General features: G+C 47.8%; 1 protein-coding gene across 1 annotated transcript in view; it reads left to right on the top strand.

Moving 5' to 3' along the window:
- Positions 1 to 4,007: 4,007 nt before the first annotated feature.
- The window catches only part of SP4 (Sp4 transcription factor), a 70,906-nt gene continuing 51,788 nt past the window's right edge, over positions 4,008 to 23,125 (top strand). The window contains exons 1-3 of the mRNA XM_058678012.1: positions 4,008 to 4,105; positions 4,586 to 4,695; positions 5,275 to 6,853. Coding sequence (XP_058533995.1) covers positions 4,099 to 4,105; positions 4,586 to 4,695; positions 5,275 to 6,853 — 1,696 coding nt within the window. The 5' untranslated portion in view covers positions 4,008 to 4,098. The remainder of the gene's footprint in view (positions 4,106 to 4,585; positions 4,696 to 5,274; positions 6,854 to 23,125) is intronic.

The raw sequence follows: 23,125 nt of genomic DNA, 5'->3' as shown, positions 1-23,125 counted from the left end.
TACATACGTAGGCAGATTGATTTCCTGTGAACATAACAGGTTGATATTCAATGGTAGTCGTTGGTATGACCGTGAACAAAGAACTGGTGCCTAGGTCCTTTGTTGCCCAACGTTCTTTTCCCATCCAGTTCTCTATCCTGCAACTAGCAGGAGAGTGAACGGTCGGAGGGTAGTTTGAGCATTGTGCCAGTGTTCACTCTGGCAGGTCAGTGGTACTAAATATTTAAAGCAAGAATACCAACACCCTGCGTGTGTCTGTGCAGATGCATATGGCTCCTGAAATAAAATACATTTATTCCTATGAGTCATAATAAAAGAAAAGTTTGAAAGCCACTGCTATATGGGTTTTATATAAACATAGGAAAGAGACCTCAAAGTGTCACTGCCTCTTTGGGGGGGAAAGACTGCTCGGCAGGTCCGAGTTTGGGAACATTTTGTAGAATATATACATTTCTGCTGTTAAATAATAAAGTTATTCTTGATGTTTGTTAAGAAAGGCGAAGAAGAATTTACACTTATGACATGAAGACAGAGACATCAGCAGGGTGTTGCAGCGGGAGAGACTGGATTTGGCCGTGAGTAAAACAGTAAGGAAATGACCAAGAGGAGGTAGCCCGGGGTAGGGGTAATGGCTAAGGTGATCTGACAGACTGTTGATGAAGGGTGGACATTTGACACAGCATCTGAGATGCCATCTGTTGTACTCATGTCCCATTTTGGGGTCTAGCCCAAGCTCTGCTCTGCCTTCTAGCATCCAGAATGCCTGGAAGGCAACAGGTGCTGGCTCAAGTCCTTGGGTCCCTGCCTTATGGGAGATCTGGATGGAACCCAAGCCTCCAGGTTTTGGCCTGCCCTAGCCCTCACTGTGGGGGGGCATTTGGGATAGGAACCAGCAGATGGTAGTGTTCTCTCTCTCTGCCTTTAAAACAAGCCAAAATAAAAACAAAACGATCATTGCTGAGGACAGACCAGGCTGATCAGGCTTCAAGAGTAGGGAATAAGGAACTTGATTCAGTTTTGAGGAAGATGAGACATGAAAGGTGGGAGGATTTTTGGCAAAGTGACCCAGAGGACTTTTGCTAAAGCAAGACTAAGTGAGCAAAGCCACTTGACGGAGGAGCCCCAGGTTGGCACCCGGCAGGAACGGCACACAGAGGAGTCTGGATCAAGTTTGTCCTAAGAACAGTTTCCATCAAGAATCACCTCTGTAGCAAAACTGGGCTTTCCAACTTAGAGTCATGACATAAACCTCATAGATTGTTACACAGAAACATCACACTGGTTTATCCAAAAGCATCAAGTACACCCTAGCATTGGTAGGACAGGACTGAAATGAGGAAGGCGGTATGGGCACAACAGCCCCAAGCCTTCTGTTATACAAGGAACGAGACAATGGCGCCCAATGAGCAATTAACTTGTCACTTGCTGCAGGTCTCCGGGCTTAGCCAGCATCTCAAACCAGCCTCAGACTGCTGAAACAAAATCTCGTCGACTGGGTGGGCTCCAGGCAACAGAAGGGACTTCTCCTGCCTGAGCTCAGGATGTTAGCATGCTCCAGTTCTGGGGAGGACGCTCTTGGGGGGGAGCTGCAGCCTGCTGGATTGTGCCTTCCCACGCAGGGCCACCAATGCAGCCCCTTCCCAGGACACTAATCCCTATGATGAGAACTCCACATCTTGTCACCTAACTCTAATTATCCCCCAAAGTCGTGCCTCCTAATATCTTTTTCTTCTAGAACGATGGGAAAAAAGAGTTTCCATGTAAGATTTGGAGTACGGGAGGCACACACACCGTAACAGATGAAACTTTTCAGCCGCTACAGGGGAAAAAAAACTACACAGGGCTGGCAACTATGTTTCATCCTTAGCAGCAAAACCACTTAGGAACAAAGCACACGCTATCTAAGATACTTGTAGGTCCATGCGGAATGGACAAGCAGTGTTTGGATCCTGTGGTTCACTGCTTCTCCGGAACAGTCTCCTGAAACGGAGAAAACGGCATCCCACCAGACTGTGGAACTGTCTAACCTCCATTCATCACGGTGAGTGGGAGGTGGTAGGGTTGGGGGCCGGAGGACAGGCGGCAGGATCCCAATGCAAGCAGTGGGGAGGAGTAGGGTGCAGACTATTTAATGGTCCCAGGCTCATTTTATGGGACGGGGCAAGGCAGTGCCACTGACCTTTCGTTGCGGACCACTTGGGCTGCACCGCGGCAGATGTTGCCAAGACTTTTAACAAGCAAACGCAATGCTGGTCAAGAACAGAGACCTGCTGCATTCTCTGCGATAGGTCAGGCCGCGGGTAACAGACAAAACACAAATGCCCAGGGCTGTGGTGTGTGGAAGCCCAACGGGCCTGTGGCCTTTGCAGGTGTTTGGTCCCCAAGGCCAATATTTACACCAGAGGGAATCGCTTCCACCCTGGGCACACGTGACCAGGGCGTCGTCCCGGCTTAAGGACTTTGGGGGGGACCTAGGGGAGGAGTGGGGCGGGCAAGACAGGGCTCCCAGGTGCACCGGACAATGCACCTTTGTACAGCCAGATGTGGGTTCCACACCTGTCCAGGCAACGGCGGACGCTGAACTCCACCTGGGGCTGGGCCTGTCGCCAGTGCGGCTGATCGAATGAGGGAGAAGCCCGCCGGCAAGGCACTCACACGATGCCTCCTGACCCCAACCTACCCGCCGGTCAGAGGCCGCGGGAGAGCCGGAAGGTCCTTCTCCGAGGGACCACAGGCCTCAGGCCGGCGGCGGCAAGGCCCGAGGGCGCCGGGTGTGAGCCACCAGCAAGGCGAGGAGGCGAAGGCGCCGCGGCGAAAAGCCGGGTTCATTCAAAACCCCGAGGCCGGCAAAACCCCGCCTCTCCACGCCGCCCGCCCGCTCAATCGCCGAGCGCTCCGGGTGTGAGCTCGGCCCCGCGGGGAGCGGCTTGCAGCCGAGGAGGCGGTGGCAGAGGTGGTTTGGGGCAGCCCCCAGCGCGGCGGATAGGCCCAGGCGAACAACACCCTCTTCTCCCCACTCCTCCCCGCTCCGCGCAGTACAACTCCCACTCGGCCGCGGCCACGCCCTGCCATCGCCGCCGCCGCCGCCCCCTCGGGCAGCCCTGCGCTCAGCAGCCAGGCCTCGGCCGGGGGCGGGAGAGAGGCGGCGCCTTGCAGGCCCGAGGTGGGGCCCGCCGTGGCCGACGGGAACTACAAGAGCCGACATGCTTTGCGGCGGCGTCCCGCCCCCTTAGAGGCCACCACTCAGCACGCGTCACCAGAGCCTCAGCCAATGGACGCCGAGCCAGAGAAAAAGGGCGCCGGGGTCCGGATGCGCCTCAGGAAAAAGCCACGCTCCCGGCGCCGGGGGTTTAGCGCGCTGTGCGGGCCGGGCGCCTGGCTGCCCTCGCCCCCCGCCCCGTGCTCTGAGGGCTCGATGGCGGGATGGCGGAGCCGGTGTTCTTGTTAATATACATGTATTTTTTGAGTGGAGGGAGCTGGGAAATGAGTAGGGGGCGGGATATCCTGAGCCGACAAGTTTGGCTGCATGGAGCTGAGGCGAGGGGAGGGCGGGTTGCCTAGCGGCCGCGCGCCCGACCCACACGAAAGCCGTGAGGGAAGGAGGCCGGAGCGGCCCGAGGCCGGAGCGTCCGCGCGGCGAGAAAGGGGGTGGAGAGAGGAGGCGGCCCCGGCGGCCCCGGCGCCCCGGCCCCCGGCAGGTCGGCGTCCAATCCGCTGGGGGAAGGGGTGGAGAGTCGGCGGCTCCGGCGCAGCGCGGGGAGGCCGGCGGGGGTGGGGAGAAGGCCGCGCTCGCGCCGCCCCGGCCCCGCCTCCGGCCCCGCGCCGCCGCCCGCGCCGCGCGCCGCCGCTGTCAATCAAGGGCGAGTCCGCCGGGCTCGGGCGGAGAGACGAGCTGCTACGCCACAGCCCAGCGGCGGCCATTCGCGGAAAAAGAGGCAGAGCCTGTGCCAGCTACAGCCTCCTCCGAGCCACCGCGGGCGGGCGGGCGGGCGGGCAGGCGGGCGGGACCGGCCTCTCCTCCCGCCTCGTCCCCACCCCCCACCCACCTCGCTCTCCCAGTGTCTCCGTCTGACTGAGGGTTTGTCCTGTTAATGCGGGATGAGCGGTACGTATTCTCCACCCCCCTCGATCTCTCCTTCGCCGCCTCCCTCCCGCCCGCCTCAGACCCTGCTCGGTGCTTCCCCCCCCCTTCCCCCGGGGCCGCGAGATGCTAGAAGGGGCGGAGGAGCAAGAGGGAGGGAGGGGACGGGGGAGGGCGGGAGGGAGGGGTGAGGGAGGCAGGCAGGCAGGCAGGCAGGCAGGCAGGCTCGCGTTTTGTCTTCGTGTCTGAGCGGAGCAGCCTCCTTCTGGGGCTTGCACCGGGTGCCGCTGGGTCGGATTTCCAACCACGTTTTGGGATGCCCCCTCCTCCCTTCCTTCTCTCGCGCCCCCCGCCCCCCACCACCGGGCCGCTGTGCGTGGATCGCGCGGGTTTATGGAGATTAATGTCCGCGGGGAGGCGGAGAAAGAGGAGGGGGGGCAGAGGAATAATAATAATCCTAATAACCTGTTGTGCGTTTGGGGCTGGGTGGGTGGGTTGTTACAGATCAGAAGAAGGAGGAGGAGGAGGAGGCGGCGGCGGCGATGGCTACAGAAGGAGGGAAAGCCTCCGAGGCAGAGAATAACAATAAAAAACCCAAAACCTCAGGCTCCCAGGTAAAAAAGCAAACGCATATGTTAGGGACAAAACAAAAAACAAACCCAAAACAACACCCCTTGCCCCAAATTGCATCTGAAAACGTTAGGAGAGAGAGGGAGTTGTGGCCCCTGAAATGCCCACAAGTAAAGGCTTAAAAACATGCACCCACAGCAAAGACCTCCCTGAGAGTGAGGAACTTGGAAGGGGAGTGAGTAAGTGAGCAGGCTCACCTATTGGAGGGATGAGCGTCACCCACAAGTTCCATCAGGAGCCCCTGTGTGTCTGTCCTCAAGGGTGTTTGGAGTCCCTAGGAGATGAATAGTTTGAAGAAAGTTTCTTAGAAATCCCCTTGTATTTCAAGTTCATGACCGCACAGGCTGTGCTTCCTTGTTCCTATGTAGAGAGCGCGCCTTCCCAACTCGTGTTCCCCTGGTCCTTCTGGTTTCTAAGTGCGGAGAAGTTAGAGCTGTCAGCATACATAAAGCAACAGCCCCTCCCCACTGCTGCTGGTCTGACTAAACCCGCCCCTCTCCCCTCCCCTCTCTCTCCTCTCCTCTCTCCCCTCCTCTCCTCCTCTGCTGTCCTGTCTCGGCTAGGACTCTCAGCCCTCTCCTCTGGCACTGCTGGCCGCTACTTGCAGCAAGATAGGGACTCCTGGTGAAAACCAAGCCCCCGGACAGCAGCAGATCATCATAGATCCAAGCCAGGGACTGGTGCAACTGCAGAACCCACCGCCGCAGCTCGAACTCGTCACCACGCAGCTCGCCGGCAACGCCTGGCAGCTGGTTGCCTCCACCCCCCCCACCTCGAAGGAGAATAACGTTTCTCAACCAGCCTCTAGCTCCTCTAGTTCTTCCAGCAGTAATAACGGGAGTGCCTCTCCTACCAAAACGAAATCAGGGAGCTCTGCTACCCCCGGGCAGTTCCAAGTCATCCAAGTGCAGAATCCGGGGGGTAGTGTCCAGTACCAGGTGATCCCCCAGCTTCAGACGGTGGAAGGACAGCAGATTCAGATCAATCCGGCCAGTAGTTCATCTCTACAGGACTTGCAGGGTCAAATTCAGCTCATTTCTGCAGGTAATAACCAGGCGATCCTCACGGCTGCCAATAGGACAGCTTCCGGGAATATCCTTGCTCAGAACCTGGCCAATCAGACCGTTCCAGTCCAGATTCGACCTGGTGTGTCGATACCACTACAGTTACAGACCCTGCCCGGGACGCAGGCCCAAGTGGTAACGACCCTGCCCATTAACATTGGAGGAGTGACTTTAGCCTTGCCAGTGATCAATAACGTGACCGCCGGAGGAGGAGGGGCCCCTGGCCAGGTTGGCCAGCCAGCCACCACTACTGCTGATAGCGGCACCTCGAATGGGAATCAGTTAGTCTCCACCCCCACCCCGACCACCACTACCACCACCACCTCGGCTTCTGCCAGTACCATGCCGGAGTCTCCCTCCTCCTCCACCACCTGCACAACCACCGCTTCGACATCCCTGACGAGCAGTGACACGTTAGTGAGCTCGGCTGACACGGGCCAGTATGCAAGCACATCAGCCAGCAGCTCCGAGCGCACCGTGGAAGAGTCTCAGCCAGCCGCCGCCGAGTCGGAAGCCCAGAGCTCCAGCCAGCTGCAGCCCAACGGGGTCCAGAACGCTCAGGACCAAGCTGGTTCCCTGCAGCAGGTGCAACTCGTCGGCCAGCCCATCCTACAGCAGATCCAGATCCAGCAGCCCCAGCAGCAGCTCCTCCAGGCCATCCCGCCACAGTCCTTCCAGCTGCAGTCAGGCCAGACGCTCCAGGCCATCCAGCAGCAGCCGCTGCAGAACGTGCAGCTGCAGGCAGTGAACCCCACTCAGGTGCTTATCAGGGCTCCCACTCTGACCCCTTCAGGGCAGATCAGTTGGCAAACTGTCCAGGTCCAGAATCTTCAGAGTCTCTCAAATCTGCAAGTGCAGAACGCCGGGTTATCCCAGCAGCTAACCATCACCCCAGTGTCTTCAAGCGGCGGCACGACGCTGGCCCAGATAGCGCCCGTGGCAGTGGCCGGGGCCCCCATCACACTGAACACTGCCCAGCTGGCATCAGTGCCTAACCTTCAGACAGTGAGTGTGGCCAACCTGGGGGCTGCAGGCGTTCAAGTGCAGGGAGTTCCGGTCACGATCACTAGCGTTGCAGGTAAGTCTACCCCTGCTCGCTCTCGGCCTTCTCCATCGTGTTGGGCCGTGTTCGTTGCTGTGCCTTGCTGACTCCTGAGTTTGACAGAGACCTCTGCAGTAGATCTTCGATAGGCAACGATGGTTGTGGTGGGCACATCACCCCCACAAGTGTAGCTCTGTGGCATGTGGGCATTGGCTTTCAGGGTTTTCATTGGCTAGTTTCTAAAAGATGATTCTGCTGTGGAACACATGATCTGATTAGAGTCAGACTTGTCTGTTACAACCCTCAGATCTTGTCTGAGGGTTTCGTTTGTCCGCTCGAAGGAAGGTGGGCTTAAATGCGGTGGGTATATATGGTCGTGAGTCTGGGGAAGCTTGCACTTCCGGTGCAGCAAGGCCGACTTTGAATGGGAAGTTAATTCTCCAGTCGTAGCATCTGGTCACCAGTACTTGTGTGTGTGTGTGTGTGTGTGTGTGTGTGTGTGTGTGTGTGTGTTGATGCTGGGTTGCTTTAAACTAGATACCGGTGCAACCTCTCCGTGGCAAGTATCAGTTGCAACTTCCTTAGTTTTGTCTACTTTCCTGCTCAAGTAAGGATTAACTCCAGATTTTGAATAAGTAACCCATTTACAAAAATTATATTGAAGTGAATGTTATCGTCAGTATGCTATCAATAGGTGTACTGTGAGGTTGGTGGGAAGCAATTAAAAATAGAAGCAGTAAAAAGCTACTAATGTTAATTAATGGCAGAAGGGTCAGTCATGATAGCAGTTCGTTGTCACACATATAAACACACTTCCAAAATACTTGCAAAACCAGTCCTATTAAGTAGCTGAAGCTTTTCTTGGACTTGTCTTAATTGTACCTCGTGTCTCTTGTTGTCTAATAATTAGGCGCTTTTCACCAGTTATAGTTTGATGACAGACTAGCTGGTGATTTTAGTGTCTTTCATCCTCTCAGACCTTGTTAGTTGAGTATGTCTATTTTGATCCTTGGAGGTAAATAAGCTGTTCGCTTCGGAAGCGCATAGAAGCGCTCTGCAGGGGTTCTTCTTTGGCAGTTAATACCTGAAGTAGATGTGTGTATGTCACATGGGAAATGGCAGGGCCTACCTACTCAAGAGGACCTACTCAAGAGAACCCTACCTACTCTATGGATCCGCTGTCCCATAGAACCTGAGTGATGTTGAAAGTGTTCCCTCTGTCCTGTCTGCCGTGTTAGCCGCTACCTACATGTGACCACTGAGCGGCTGAGATGTGCCTGCTACAGCCGAGGAGCCGAATTGAAAACTTTCATGTAAATGGCTGCGTGTGGCTCATGGCTGTGCGTCGTGACAGCATAGTCCTCTGGTGTCGAGTGTGGTTCTTCTCACACACGTGTTTCTCTGGATTACAACCCTTGCTCTGTTCCTAGTCTTCCTCTAAACTTTAATGGTACCTGGAGTATTTTCAGACAAGTGTGTTTTTGGTGGTTGGTTGACAGTTGGCACTGTGAACTCAGGAGTTGATTCACTCATGGCTCATCTTGCCCGGTAAGCGTTAGTTGGTGGGTTGTGATTTAAGGGAGTGGAGTGGTTGATGACTTAGGTAGAGGTGGGTTCTCATGCCGAGTTTGTCCTTGCCCACTGTGAGGGTAAGCCAGTGGCGGTTCTGACTGCCCAAGCTGGGCTTGCCTGAGTGGTGCATTAGTAGAAATGATGGCAGACGAGGTTAAGGAGTTTGCCTTTCAAACAGACTTTTCAGGTGATTGAAATTCTCTGAAGTTTGAAAACTAAATGTGGTCAGCAGCTCTGAGGCAGGAGGCGGGTTCTGGAGGAGGTTGGGTGGGAGCGAGTTCACCAGTCCTCCGAGAACTGTCACAAACATCTCATGAGGGGGTGACCATGCACTGAGCTCCTAGGAGATGTGGCTATTTTTTTTCATTTGCAGATTTTCTTTTATTTTTTAAGTTCATTTGCTTTGTGAGGCCTCACTTAAATAAGTACATGAGGAAATTTGAATGTTGCATAGTTAGATTTTTCCCCCCTGCAACCCAGACTTGAAATTTTGTTGTTGTTGTTGAAGAGTTAATGTTCTAATAAATATATGCAATATGTTTGTAAAGGATGTCAAGAGTTCTTTTTGTTTGTTTGTTTTAAGGTAGTTGTCAGAGTTAGAAGGTGAGACAAGGAACGTCCTATCCGCTCGCTCACTATGCAGGTGGCCTCCGTAGCCAGACCAAAGCAAGGAACCAGGGCCTTCATCTGGGTCTCCCACCCCCTGCCACCATCTTTCGCTGTTTCCCTAGGAGCATTGGCAGGGAACCAGATTGGAAGTGGAGCAGCCAGGGTTGGAAGTGGTGCTGTTAAGCAGCATTGCAGGTGGCTACTTAACCCACTCTGTCACAGTGCAGCCCCCCCCATCCAGTCGATTTCAAAAGACAACTGTATTATGAAGACCAGAAGGGGAACTTGATTTCCACAAGTCAGTGCACTTAAAATGGGCCTAGGTATTTGCAGATTTTTACCACCTGCTCTGGTGTAGTGGGTAACCAGCAAGTGCTCTTTGTGTTCAGGTATTGATACCAGGTGCTAGAGACCTTCCCAGCCAATCTCAGGCTGGAGTTGGAAGTGATGCCCTGAGCAGTTATAATGAAGCAGGTGAAGTAGCTGTGCTTTCACGCATGTCTTTGGCTGTTTTGTTTAGACACTAAGAGTGTGGCACACTAGAACTTCATTGTCCAGAGAAGGGAAGAGAGCAGTGAGCGCCTGTACTGGTGTGTCTTGGGGATTAGCCTGCAAGTTTGGATCCATGTTACTGTGTGTTCCCGTTCGCTTTCAAGTACCTGTTTCCTTGATTATTATTTCATGTCCCTTCCACTCTCCTCTGCCACCCATGTGGTATTGTTTAATAATGGGCAAACTCGTGCGCCGTGTTCACGACAGGTGTTAGCAAGGCTCGACAGAATCGGTAGCTTTGACAGAATGTCACTGCTAGCTCAAGGATGAGAGACTGAGGACCAAGGACGCGTACCCTTCCTGTACCTTTTGTTTCTCATCTTGCTGACTGGGGTTCAGAGTTGGACTTTGAGGAAAAAGTAGAAGCTATGAGTGCAAAGAGAGCCAGTTGTATTCTGGATTCATGGCCCGAGGTTGGGTGGAAAGTGCATTGCGCAAAAAGATCTGTTTTCAGATATGGACTGTAAGCGAGGCCGAAGTGAGTGTTAGGGTTTATTTCTCCTCAGTGAAAGGGTTTAGAGCCGGCAGGGACCAGTGAGATTACATCTGTGACTAGCTTGCCGCAGTCATCACTTTGACTTCATTTTGACTGTGGTCATCACACGCAGTGACTGGTCGTGCTGCAGGCCTTCTGCTTGGTGAGGGGACAGCTCCTTGTCAGCTGTCGTGGGAGTGAGCATTTTGACACTAGTTCTTCCACCTAGGACGTTCAGACTTGACATAACACGTCGCTGGCCCTTTAAGATCTTGAGTCTCGAAACAGGAGAGTGTGCAGGAATGGGAGGGTCAGTACTTCATTACTGGTAAGGAGGAGGATCCAAAAAAAAAAAAAAACACGCTTGAAGCTTATGCTTAATTTAAAAAAAGCCAGTGGGTTAACTTATCACACCTCCCATTTTTCTGGACTCACAAAAAGAAAATTGGCTTGAGGCCTAACATAGGTATGCTTTTCCTTTGTCATATATGTTGTTATAATTTGCATTTCCCTACCAAGGGTCTTAAAGTAACATGTCTGCATGTAATACATGTACATGTGCCCCTGTGTTTGGATCTTCTTTTTCCGTGAAGTCTGGTTTACTCCTGTAATTTTGTTTCTATAAAATAAAATACTGTGACTGGCATGATGGCCCAGTGGCTAAATCCTTGCCTTACACGCACCAAGATCCCATAAGGGATTGTGTGCCAGCTGCTCCACTTCCCATCCAGCCCCCTGCTTGTGGCCTATGAAAGCAGCAGAGGTTGGCCCAAAGCCTTGGGACCCTGCACCTTCGTGGGAGACCCGGATGAGGCTTCTGGCTCCTGGCTTTGGATCAGCTAGCTCGGGCTGTTGTGGCCACTTGGGGAGGGAGCCAGCAGATGTAAGAACTTTATCTCACCTTCTCTCGGTAAATATGACTTTCCAAAAATAAATAAATGAAATCTTTAAAATCAAGTACTGTTCATTACAGATTAGAATTCATGATGCAAACTTTGTATCTTTTGCCATAAATGACTTAGACTCCGAAACACCAAGTTGACCTTACACATTAGCTGGTGTTTCTCATAGAAGAGAAGTACTCAGTGCAGAATCATATTAAATTTTATCTTTTCCAGTCCCGGTGCGATAGCGTAGTGGTTAAAGTCCTTGCCTTAAACGCGCCGGGATCCCATATGGTCGCTGGTTCTAATCCTCTACTTCCCATCCAGCTCCCTGCTTGTGAAGTGGGAAAGCAGTCGAGGACAGCCCAGGGGCCCTGCACCTGCGTGGGAGACCTGGAGGAGCTCCTGGCTTTGGATTGGCTCATCTCCAGCCGTTGCAGCCGCTTGGGGAGTGAGCCGTCGGAGGGAAGATCTTTCTCTCTGTCTTTCCTCCTCTGTGTATATCTGCCTTTCCAATAAAAATAAATCTTTTAAAAAATTATCTTTTCCTTTTTTGAGTCACATGAATTTTTACAAGGATATCTCTTACAAAGGACTTCAGGTTAGAAGAGCAAGGGAAAGTAGAGTTTTAAACACCTCCTTTTCCATCTCTAAGGGGACAAGCACTACTTAAAGAATATTAGCAGACATAGACACAAGCTGAAGAGAACATGGTTTGATCCAGAGGGTAGATAATGTTGCTTAGATTTTGTAAAAAAATAACAGGTCTACAAAATGAAATTTAATTGGAAAGGATCTTGGAGATTGTGGTTTACCTGTTGTGAAGTTTGATACAGCTCTTGAAATCTTATAAAGGCAGTTTTAATTTTTTGAGGTGCAAGCAGAAATGCAGGTTGGAGGCTGTGCAGTGTTACATTTATATTAAGAGGATGTGTATTAAGAATGGGCAGATACAGGACTGGCCTAATTTAAGACTAGTCACTTACATGCACTTCTGAACTTTTCTGACTTGAGTATAAGATGGGATTGGATGTTCATAATGCCTGTCATTTCACTGCCTAATGAATGAGGTTCAGTAGGGAAGCCCACAGAATCAGGCAGTGCTTAGAGAAGATGAACCGTTCCGGAAACGATAGTTACTAAAGTAACTTAGGAAAGAATCAGGCCTTTGCCTCCTTCCTCCATTTCTGAGCTCGGCTTTAGAAATTAAGAAAGCAGAGCCCAGGGACGTTGAATGAATTCTTCATATTTTGAGGAGAGTGAATGCTGGGATCTTCGCCTCTGCCCCACTTTTTATTTTCTTGTGTGTCTGGGTTGGTTAACCAGATCTTTTCCCAACAAATGAGTAAGTGTAGCCGAGGTTTAGGGAAGAGAGAAGGAGGCCCCACCTGGATCTGCTCCACTAGCCCTTCCACTCTGGGCATGTTTTGTAATTTGAGCTTCATTTCTTTATTCGTTTGTAAAATAGTATTACTAGTTTCTTCTCACTTGATAGCATTGTGAAGATCAAATAAGGCAATAGGTATTAAAAGTCCTTGAATATGATAATGCAAACTATATGTAGAAGGTGGCAACCTGGTAGAATTCATGCGACTGTGTAGTGACAACCACTGAAAGTGCGTCGGGTAGCATATTAAGAGAGCAAGTTATTTCACCTATGGCTAGTGGCCTGAGTTATATGCTGGAAGTACGGGAGAGGTTTGGGCAAGTAAAGTATCAGAAAGCTTGGGTGCAGGGAGTGGGGAGGGAGTCTAGGTCCCAAGTGGAAAAGCTGCCCTGTATTTAGAGTTAGATGTCTGCTCCGTGCCCAGCCTTTGTTCACTTCTGAAAATACTAACCTGTTCTTAAAAGGGAGCTCATGTTGAGGGGAGAAGGCTTACATGCATAAAAGTTATGTGGTCGCTGCACCTGCATGTGAGAGAGTTTTACTCAAGGACTGAGTTTTAAAATATGGAAAACAGTATGAGGGTTCTGAGCTAGGTGAAATCAGTATATGGAAGTAAACAAGGAGGGCTTTCTTTCATACAAACTTGAACTAGACCTCAGGGATCAGCTGGGGAAGTGGACATTGGAGGCTTTGCCATGTGGAAGTCAAAAGCAAAGATGTCTTGAGTCAGGCTGCTGAGCTTGGAATGGCAGGGACTGAAGACTAGACAGGCATAAAGCTCTCACATTCACACTTAAAGCTGACACAGCTTTAAACTTTAAACTTGGAGCACTCTTGGATGTGCTCCAGAGGCCTGGGGGGTCTCGAATAGCAGCTCAGCAGGTGCTGAATGAACAACCCCTTGCTCTCACTGTAGCCAGAGAAATTGTGTGTTCATTGACCTGTTTCCTTCCATTTTGTTTGAAGATGAGCGTCTGCAAAAATAATAATGAAACTATATTAGAAATCTGAATGTAGTACACAGCAGGAATTAAATGGAGATATTTATCATGCCAAGGATATTAGAAGGTTTCTCTGTAAATATGAAAATGTGGAAAAGTTAGAAATGGGGAATTCAGTTACAAAGATGCAACAGAAATTTGTCATCCGTTCACAGTGGCCTTTTGATAAGGCTCTGACAGTGAAGTCATGTTAACTACTTAACAAATATGGTTGTTGAGCTACTCTATTTTTTAAAGATTTATTTATTTCAATAGCAGAGTTACAAAGAGGGAAGGAGTGGAGAGCTAGAGAGAGAGATATCTTCCACCTGCTGGTTCACTCTGTAAATGGCTGCAATGGTTGGATCTGGGTCAGGCTAAAGCTGGAGCCTCATCTGGGAAGTGGCCCACAAGCTTGGATCTTCTCCTGCTTGCTTTCCCAGATGTATTAGCACAGAGCTGAATATAAATGGAGCAGCTGGGATTCAAACCAGTGCCCACATGCAATTCTGGCTTTGCAGGCAGCAGCTTAAGATGCTGTGCCTCCTTGGCCGATCACCTGAGCTACTCTCTGGTACTCAGAATGTTGACAGGAATGAAATGGTCAAGGAGTAGTTGAAAACTTGAGGTTGGTTAGTTCTTATTTCCTACTCAGTGTCAAGCACAGGATGAAGTGTGAAGAAACAGGTGGAGTGAGTGAGCCATTGCAGAGGGCATAAACTATGTAGTTTTGTTTGTTTTCTTCTAAGACAACCTTGTTACATTTTAACATCTTTAAAATTGAAATGTGTTTTAAAATCAAAGGCATTGGTTAATTACTAGATTTTTTTTTCCCCTATGGTCACTTTGTTCTAAGACTCAGTGCAATATGCTGTGCTGTTTGGTTTATAAAAGTTGTGAAGTAAGTGTCATAGAAGCGTAAAGAAAGGGAACCAGTTTTACTTGTAGGTTCTGTGGGTGTTTCATGGAAGGAGAACTATTACTGAGGCTGAAGGGGTGACTGAACGCTTGCCAGATCAGAAGGAGGAAAGCCACCAAAAGTTATGTCAGATTTGATGTGCAGTTTCTAAAGTCAATTAATGTCCCATAATACAAAAATCAGACATAGATCAAGGAATATCAGTTTATATTAAAAATTGGATTGTAGGGGCTAGTGCCCCTTTAAGAGTCAACATTCCATATGGGTGCTAGTTTGTGTTCCAGCTGCTCCACTTCCCACCCAGCTCCCTGCTTGTGGCCTGGGAAAGCAGTGGAGGATGGCCCAAATTCCTGGGCCCCTGCACCTGCATGGGACCCAGAAGAAGCTCCTGGCTCCTGACTTCAAATCAACTCAGTTGTGATTGTTGTGGCCATTTGGGGAGAGAACCAGCAAATGGAAGATCTTTCTCTGTGACTTTCTCTCTGCAAATATGCCTTTTCAAAAAAAATTAATAAATCTTTATTAAAAATTGGATTGTAAACTCAGGTAGGGCCCCTGTCTTTCCTTACTTCTAGCTCTTTCCTTTCTTTCACCTATCTTACATGTTGAGTTTGAATGTTGCTCAGCATGACATTGAATTAGGGGAAGTAACACAGGTGGAGAACTCGGCTTCAGAGGAGACAGCTGGGTAGACACTTGGCCTGGATGCAGGAGATGGCCCTCAGTAGTGTCTAGTGAGGTGGAATAAAGGGAATTCACCTCTGCTTGCTAGGTTTTGGTAGACAGTTGCAAATGACATTAATCTTTGCAGTTAGGGGAGTTTCGAGACAAGATTGAAGTCATGTCAAGTTCCCAGTTATTTCTGTTGCCCTAAAGTAAACGCGTTGATGCTTGGTAAGTGGGGCCGGTCAGGAGTTCAGTACAGTCCTGTACATTGAGTTACCATAGCTTTTTGTTCACAGAAGTGGAGCTGCTTTTGCACAGGAGCGTAGGAGCCAGATAATGATCTATGCTGTGGTTAGTGGGTGCCTGTGCTGGGTGTGAGTTGGGGGATGGGCATTGAGCATCCATGTTGGGTTAGAGTTCAGAATGTCTGCCAGGGAGTTGAGTGGGAAGAGGGAAGTGAGAAAGATGAACGTGGTGACCAGTACCAACTGGACTTAAACAGGAAGAATAAATACTTATGCAGTTTATAAAGCCCTGTAGGTATTTTCAGATAAGTCAGTTTACCTATGAGCCTATTGTAGATGAAAATATTTGGCAGGCATTTGTCATAAGTACTGCAAATGGTTATCATATATGCTTTGCAGAGGGAGCAGAAGTTTGAGATATTTGTGATTTTATTTATGTGGCTTTATGAAGTTAGTACATGTTTTTGTGTTCAGAATTTCTCTTATCTTCAGTGGTACATTGTCAGTACTGTGGTGATCTTAGTGATAGGGCAGGCAAATGGTGTTCCTAATGGAATCCCCACTGGTACTGTGCAGCCGTGAGTTCAGTCCGTGAACAGGTGACTGGGCATCTGATGTGTTCCGTAGAAGCTTGATATCTTGGACTGAACTCTCATTTCCATAGTATTCGCATGGGCAGGAAATCATGTTTTGTTGTTGTTGTTCTTGCTTGGCTGTTTGCTTGTTTGTTCTTCTAACCTGAGTAAGAACAGCCTTCATGGTTGCTCTGTGTTTGGGCTGACCCTTGTATGTGTATAGTGTGACCGCATATGTTTCCCTCTGTACACGAACTAACTCATTGACTCTTCACATTGGTGGTCATCCCTCCTCTCCATGTGAGAACTGAGGCCTTGGGTGGTAAATGAATCTGAACCCATCTCCCTCTGGAGCTGAGCCTGCAGCCATGACCACTACCTTGTTTCACTGGATACCCTCCTGTATTTTGCAGTTTGTGTCCTGTGATCATTCATCAAAGTAGCTCATTGTCTCTCGCCTGTCAGATGCTGTGTGCAAGTATTCCTTGATTTTTCTTTTTTGGCTGCAATCTTATGAGGAAGGTGATGGTGGTGACCTTAGATGCATGAAAAAGGTTAGTTTACTTGGCCAAGGACATAGGACCAGTACGTTAGGGAACCTATTAAATAAAAATGCTTTGTAGGACACACCTGGGTGGACAGAATGGTGACCACCTTGACTGTGAGGCCTCCCTGCTGTAAGCATTTTTACTGTAATGACAGAGTCAGCGAGACACCAGTGCCCTGTTTTTAGTGGAGCTCTCCTGTCCTCGTCTCCTTTGGGGCCACAGAGAGCATGTTCTGCAGTGGGGACACAGTAGACAATCATTTCTCATCTTGGAATCCTGTTGAGTAGATTTGCGGTTGGTGAGAACATTTCCTTGATTAAACATATGTACTTGGACCATAAGTTAATTATGACTAAATTTTCCAAAAACATTTTCCAAACATATAAGCCAGAACCCTAATACTTCATGTACATTAATAGTTGTAAAACCTGGGAAAGTGTATTCTTTGTCAGGTTTCTGTGCCATGACTTGTCCTTGATCAAGGTGTGACAGATCAAGGTGTGACATGTAATTTATGCCCAGTTAAGTAGTAATTTATGCTTAGTTTCTAAAGGAAATAACATTAAGAAATGACTTCAAGACAGTCTAGGAATTATGTGATGGGATTAGTGTTCTTGAGTTAAATCTGCATGTCACATTTTGTGTAGCATTGGTTCATCTAGCAGATGTGGTGCTGCGAGTTTGTTTTCTATATGTTTTTTAAAATTTTTATTGGAAAGTCACATATACAGAGAGGAGGAGAGACAGGGAAGAAGATCTTCTGTCCATTTACTCACTCCCCATGCAGCCGCAATGGCTGAAACTGAGCCAATTTGGAGCTAGGAGCCTGAGCCTCTTCCTGGTCTCCCACATGGGTGCAGAGTCCTAAGGTTTTGGGCCATCCTCGACTGCTTTCCCAGGCCACAAGCAGGGAGCTGGATGGGAAGCAGGGCTGTCAGGATTAGAACCAGCACCCATATGGGATCCTGGCACATGCAAGGTGAGGACTTTAGCCACTAGGCTACCGTGCTGGCTCAAGTTTGTTTTCTGTTGGATAAATACTAACCAAGAAATAGTGTCTGCCACTGTATGTAAAATACTATTCCAGGTGGTGGGGAAGCAAAACGTGGGGACTAAATTCATTGCTCTTGGGGCCTAAGATTTTGTTTTAGCTTGACCTTAAGTTGCAGCTATTTTGAATATGAGAAAACCTAGGCTCAGAAAGCTAGATAATTTGCCCAGGGATACAAAAATAAAACATAGGGATTATGAGGAAATAATCCAGGTTCTGGCTTCAAAAATCTTTCTACTAGCATTTGATTCTAAGGCTTGGGCCAGGAAAGTCCCGGTTTCCATGGTCAGTATAACAGGGTTCTTTCTCTGGGTGGACACTGGGTGTAGCAGTTAAGTCCCTGCCTGGGATATCCACTTGCCTTGGGAGAGTGCCTGGGTGTGTGTCCCAGCCTCTTTCTCATGTGGCCCCTGGGAAGCAGCAGTGACAGTACAGGCGATTGGGGCTCTGGCTCCTGTGTGCAAGACAAGACTAAGTTCCAGGCTGTGTGACTTAGGTCTGGCCTGGCTCTTTTGAGCATTTAGAGAGAGAAGCAGCAGATGGAAGATTCTCTCAAAAAACGTGTGTTGTTGGGTCTGGCGCGGTGGCCTATCGGCTAAAGTCCTCACTGTGAACATGCTGGTTCTAATCCTGGCAGCCCTGCTTCCCATCCAGCTCCCTGCTTGTGGCCTGGGAAAGCAGTCGAGGACGGCCCAAAGCCTTGGAACCCTGCACCCGCGTGGGAGAACTGGAGGAAGTTCCTGGTTCCTGGCTTTGGATTGGCGCAGCACCAGCTGTAGCGGTCACTTGGGGAGTGAATCATTGGATGGAAGATCTTCCTCTTTGTCTCTCCTCCTCTCTGTATATCTGCCTTTCCAATAAAAATAAATAAATCTTAAAAAAAAGTGTTGGAGTTCATTTCTTTTATCTCCAAATTAGTGTATACACTGTGTGTGTGCATATACACACACACACACATATATATGTATATGTGTGTGTACATATATGTATGTATCCATCAAGAACATTGAGAAAAAAAATATGGGGATTCCATACAGTGTTTGCTGATCCCTGTCAGCTTTCCCAGGCTACTTTGATAATTGAGAATACTAACCCCCTTGGGGGTATGCCTTAATCCTTAGCATAGCTCTTCACACTCCCACCAGTACCCTTCCCTGTAAGAAAAATGGTTGGTTGCCACTGAGACATTCATAGAGCTCTCAGTGCTGTCAAAGGGTCCTAGGGCTTTGTGTGCCCTGGCAGAGATAGCTAGCGCCTATATCATTTTCCAGCGAAAGGCAACCATGTTTCCTTTGAGTGGCAGTTTGTGATGTGCAGGGATAACTGATAGAGTTAAGCATATTTCTCTGTTACGGGCATCGGGTTGTTTTTGCTATCCCACCATTCAGTAAGCTTTGGGAATGGGGGCTTATTTTTTTGTTATTGCTGTTGTTATCTTTTTCTTAACAGCAGAGTCCTGATGTGTGAGTGTATGTTGTCTGTGTGTTATAAAATAGAATCTTTGAAGTATTTTCATGTAGTGTTTTAAGTCAGTAATTTTAAGCACAAATGTCTAGAAATCAGCTCGAGCTTAATTTTGAGTGAGGCAAAACGAATATTCAGTAAAAATATTATACAATATGGCTAGTCTAATTCCAGTTGATTACTTTTTGGAGTTAAAATCATAAGTGAAGCATTTGGGAAAATGCAAGTTTTGGGGGGATTTTTGGTGTACATTCTTGCAGATAAATCTCATGCATTTGAAGAGGTTCTGTGTTTGGGTTTGGGTCATTATTAAGGATTTACAGAACTCTCGAGATGATTTGTTCAGTAGCATCCTTCTAACGAGGCGCTTCTCCTGCTTGCAGCAACAGCAGCGATGAGGATCCAGGAGCCAAGCCCTTGGCCACTTAGCTTGCCATCTGGGGCATCACTTGATTCTGGTGAATGCCTTTGCCAGTGGGTACAGACCTGGAGGAGGTCTGGGAGCAGACTGGCTGTCCAGGAGTGTGCTTATGTGGGCTGGCATGCTTGGCTTCTGTGTAACACACCCCTGTGGTACAACACACTGCCATGTTAATTCTGCAGACAGCCTGGCTGTCCAGGAATACCTCCCAGCCGTTCCAAGAGACAGCACCTGAACCTCAGAGCTCATCCCACAGTCATCTTGTTCTCTGATTTTTCTGTTAACCCAGCTAAGCATTTTAAAGCCCTAGCATTCCATGACTTGAACCTCTACTGGGCCTGCCCCCCTGAGAAGAGCTTGTGACAACTGGACATGTGCAAGTGAAACTTTTAGGTAGATTTTTGCATTTTGGGTTCAAAGAAGAGAACTTTCTTTATTTTTTTTTTTTTCCTTTTGCTGTATGCTTCTGAAGGTGAAGAGCCTGGCCACTGATGTGGCTCAAGAGGCCTCGTACGTGGTGGGATCTTCACTTGCTGCCCAGTGCACTGTCACAGGTGCTGCGTTCTGCAGTGAGTTAACACTGCCGGCTCACTGCTCCAACAGCAAGAAAGCACTTCTTCAAGGGCTGCACTGCAGGAAGGTCAGAGGATGTGTTCTGAGGAATGGCTCCCTCTGAAAAGTTCTTCAATTAGAAAGTGATAGATCCATGAATTTTAAAAAGGAACGTTAGTTTTTAAACTTACTTTTATTTGGCATGCATTTGTGTTAATTTAATCCTGCACAATATGTTTTGAAATTTTTAACACTAGTATGGTTACATCTGATTACCAGATGTGTTACCTTGTACAGTTTTCATTTTTGTGATTGGAGAACATTGAACATTGAACATCCACTCTCTGAAAGCAATTTAAAATAGAATAAATGCTTGGATTCACATTGTTAATTAAATTTACAGTAGGAAACACACCTTTAAAAAGCTGGTTAATACCAGCCATGATTACTAAGAAATCAAAGAGCTGTTTTGAAAATCGTGTGTTTGGAAAGATAGTTGAGGTCTAGCATGCTGCTATTAAACAGAAGTTTAAAAATGGCAAGTATCCCTTAGAAGTGCTCTCTGTAAAAATTTGAGTTTCATTGCTTTTAGTGATATGACACACCTTCCCGTGTAATATTACCCCACGCTCGTTGCAGTAAGATCATTGAACAATTTGTCCTCACCTAGTTAGGAATAGCTATTGTCTCTACATTGTAACCCTATTGATTATCACAAGTTAATGTGTTATTGGTAGAATTAGCAGGGGACAAAAATCAGGCCTTGGGTTTCATGCTGTCTTCTGCCAGTTCCTGCCTATGTTTTGAGCCTCATTCATGACCACCTGTGAAATGAACACAGCCCACTACCCGTCAGGCAGGGATTTGTAAATGCCAAAGAACTCACTTAAACTGATGTAAACCACTAATTATACATTTACTCTTTTTTTCCCTCTGAATTGTGTCTGTTTTCAGCATTTTTGTAGTCTTATATTACAAGTCTTTTTTTTTTTTAAGATTTATGTAATTTTATTGGAAAGGCAGATATACAGAGAGGAGGAGAGACAGAGAGAAAGATCTTCCGTCTGATGATGCACTCCTCAAGTGACCACAACGGCTGGAGCTGAGCCAATCCAGAGCCAGGAGCCAGGAGCTTCTTCCGGGTCTCCCACATGGGTGCAGGGTCCCAAGGCTTTGGGCCGTCCTTGACTGCTTTCCCAGGCCACAAGCAGGGAGCTGGCTGGGAAGCAGGGCTGCTGGGATTAGGACTGGTGCCCATATGGGATCCCGGCGTGTTTACAATGAGAACTTTAGCGGCTAGGCCACCGTGTTGGGCCCCTGCAAGTCCATTTTTATATCTGTAATATACAGTGAATGCAGTGCTGGCATACAGCTACTGTCTATTCTGTTACATACATCCATTACTTATTATAACTGGGTTTCTTCCCCACATAATTTTACATCACGCATTCCAGGAGCCTTGCTGACCTGGGGGGCCTCACCAGTCCAGGGTTATCCATCCCCACGATAGCAGACAGCAAACCCTTGCCTTCACACCTCCCACATGGGTGCAGGGTCCCAAGGCTTTTATGTCATCCTGCACTGCTTTTCCAGGCCACAATCAGGGAGCTCGATGGGAAATGAAGTGGGAGGAGGATTAGCCAGTTGAGCCATTGTGCCAGGCCCTTGAGCCATTGTGCCAGGCCCTATGGTTACCATGTTTATACCAAAGAATAGTATCATTTAGAAATAGTATTAATATTGTTAGAGTGTAAGTTTTCTCTGAAGTCACCTGAATGGTATTGAGATCGGATATATTTGGGTGCTCGGATGAATAAATAGATATGTGTATATATACAAGTATTTTAAAAAATTCTTGGAAAATGGCATTAAAAGTGAAGTTTATTTTGGTGCAAACTGCTGAAGTCTGTGGTAGTTTTTTTTTTTTTTAAATAATAGGCATTTTCCATGAGGTTTTTCAAGACTCATTCATGTGTGTGTGTCTAAAAACCTTGTTGGTTTCAATCACTAAACCATCTTGACAGATTCTGCTCTTTCATCTTACCAGTGAACAAAACAAAACAAAAAAACAGATTCCCCCCCCCCCCCCCCCAAACAAAGCAAACCAGACTGGAGTATGTGGTTGGCTTGTCACAGCTTTAGTAGTTGATGGAGTCGGGATAGCCCAGCTCTTCCTCGCTGAGGCCTGCATAGAAATGAAGTGTGGTGCGCTCCTTGTTAGGAAGGAGATTACAGGCAAGGTTTGCTTGTCTCTCGCCTTTCTCAAGGAAGTAAGGTCTTAAAGTTAATTTTGTTTTCTCTTGTCCCCAGTGGTAGTGATTCAGTTGCTAAGTGATTGTTTCAATTGATAGTTTCTCCATCTCATAAAAATGCAATTCAAAATTTAACATAATTGCTTAAACTTTTATCTGAAATACTACTGTTTAGTAGTAGAATTTAGATATTTTAGGCCACAGTCCACTCTTTTTGGCTAGCTATCTTTTGATGATCTGTTTTCGTTCTATTTTTCTGATCAATTGTACTGGACCAAATAGTCCTTTATGAATTGAGATAATGTGGGAAGAAATTTGCTAGTGAGCTAAGTTAATTAGAATGAAATAAAACGACTTAGGGCATTTTCAAGAATTTTGTTTTCCAAAAAGTGGGTAGATTTTTTTTTTATTTTGGTGGGCATTGCATTAAGAAGTAGGTGAGGATACTTGAAAAATGTGTAGACAATTTGGGAACAAAAATTTTTGAAATGAATGTATGGGAAGGATTTTTAAAAAGTTCATGGAAAATATATATTGTGGAAAAACCATACATGGATTTCTAAAGACTTTCACTTTAGAGTGAGCACTTTTTTTTAAAAAATTTATTTTTATTGGAAAGGCAGATATACAGAGAGGAGGAGAGGCAGAGAGGAAGATCTTCCGTCCGATGCAGAGTGATCACTTTTAAATTTCATTACAGCTCTGTGCTGTGATCCATAATGTCAGGTCTTTATGTAGAACTCAATGTGCCTGTCCGTTTTCTAGGAAGGAGCGACTAGGAGCCTGAGAGTCAGCTCCCAGTCGGCCTGCCTGGGGACACCTAAGGGAGTTCTCCCAGCGTCTCTGAAGTCGGAACAAATTGTCCTGTCATGATGCTGGAAGAAAGCATTTAGCTTACATTAAGGACCTGCTAGTAACACAAGTGCTTTAACAGGGTACAATTGTGAGGAAGGCGTTAATGCTGTGCTTGTGTAAATCTTTTCTATCCCACAGAGTAGCTTGTTCTAGAATTGCAAGTCAGTTGCTTCCCATAAAACTGTCATTTCCTAAATAAGAAAAGTCACACACACACACACACACACACACACACACACACACACATATATATATATTCATTGAATAAAGCACTTAGCTACTTCATTTTGTAATACAATCC

The sequence above is a fragment of the Ochotona princeps genome, chromosome 20 (assembly GCF_030435755.1).
Source record: "Ochotona princeps isolate mOchPri1 chromosome 20, mOchPri1.hap1, whole genome shotgun sequence".
NCBI lineage: Eukaryota > Metazoa > Chordata > Mammalia > Lagomorpha > Ochotonidae > Ochotona > Ochotona princeps.
This window is presented reverse-complemented; position numbering and strand designations above follow the sequence as displayed.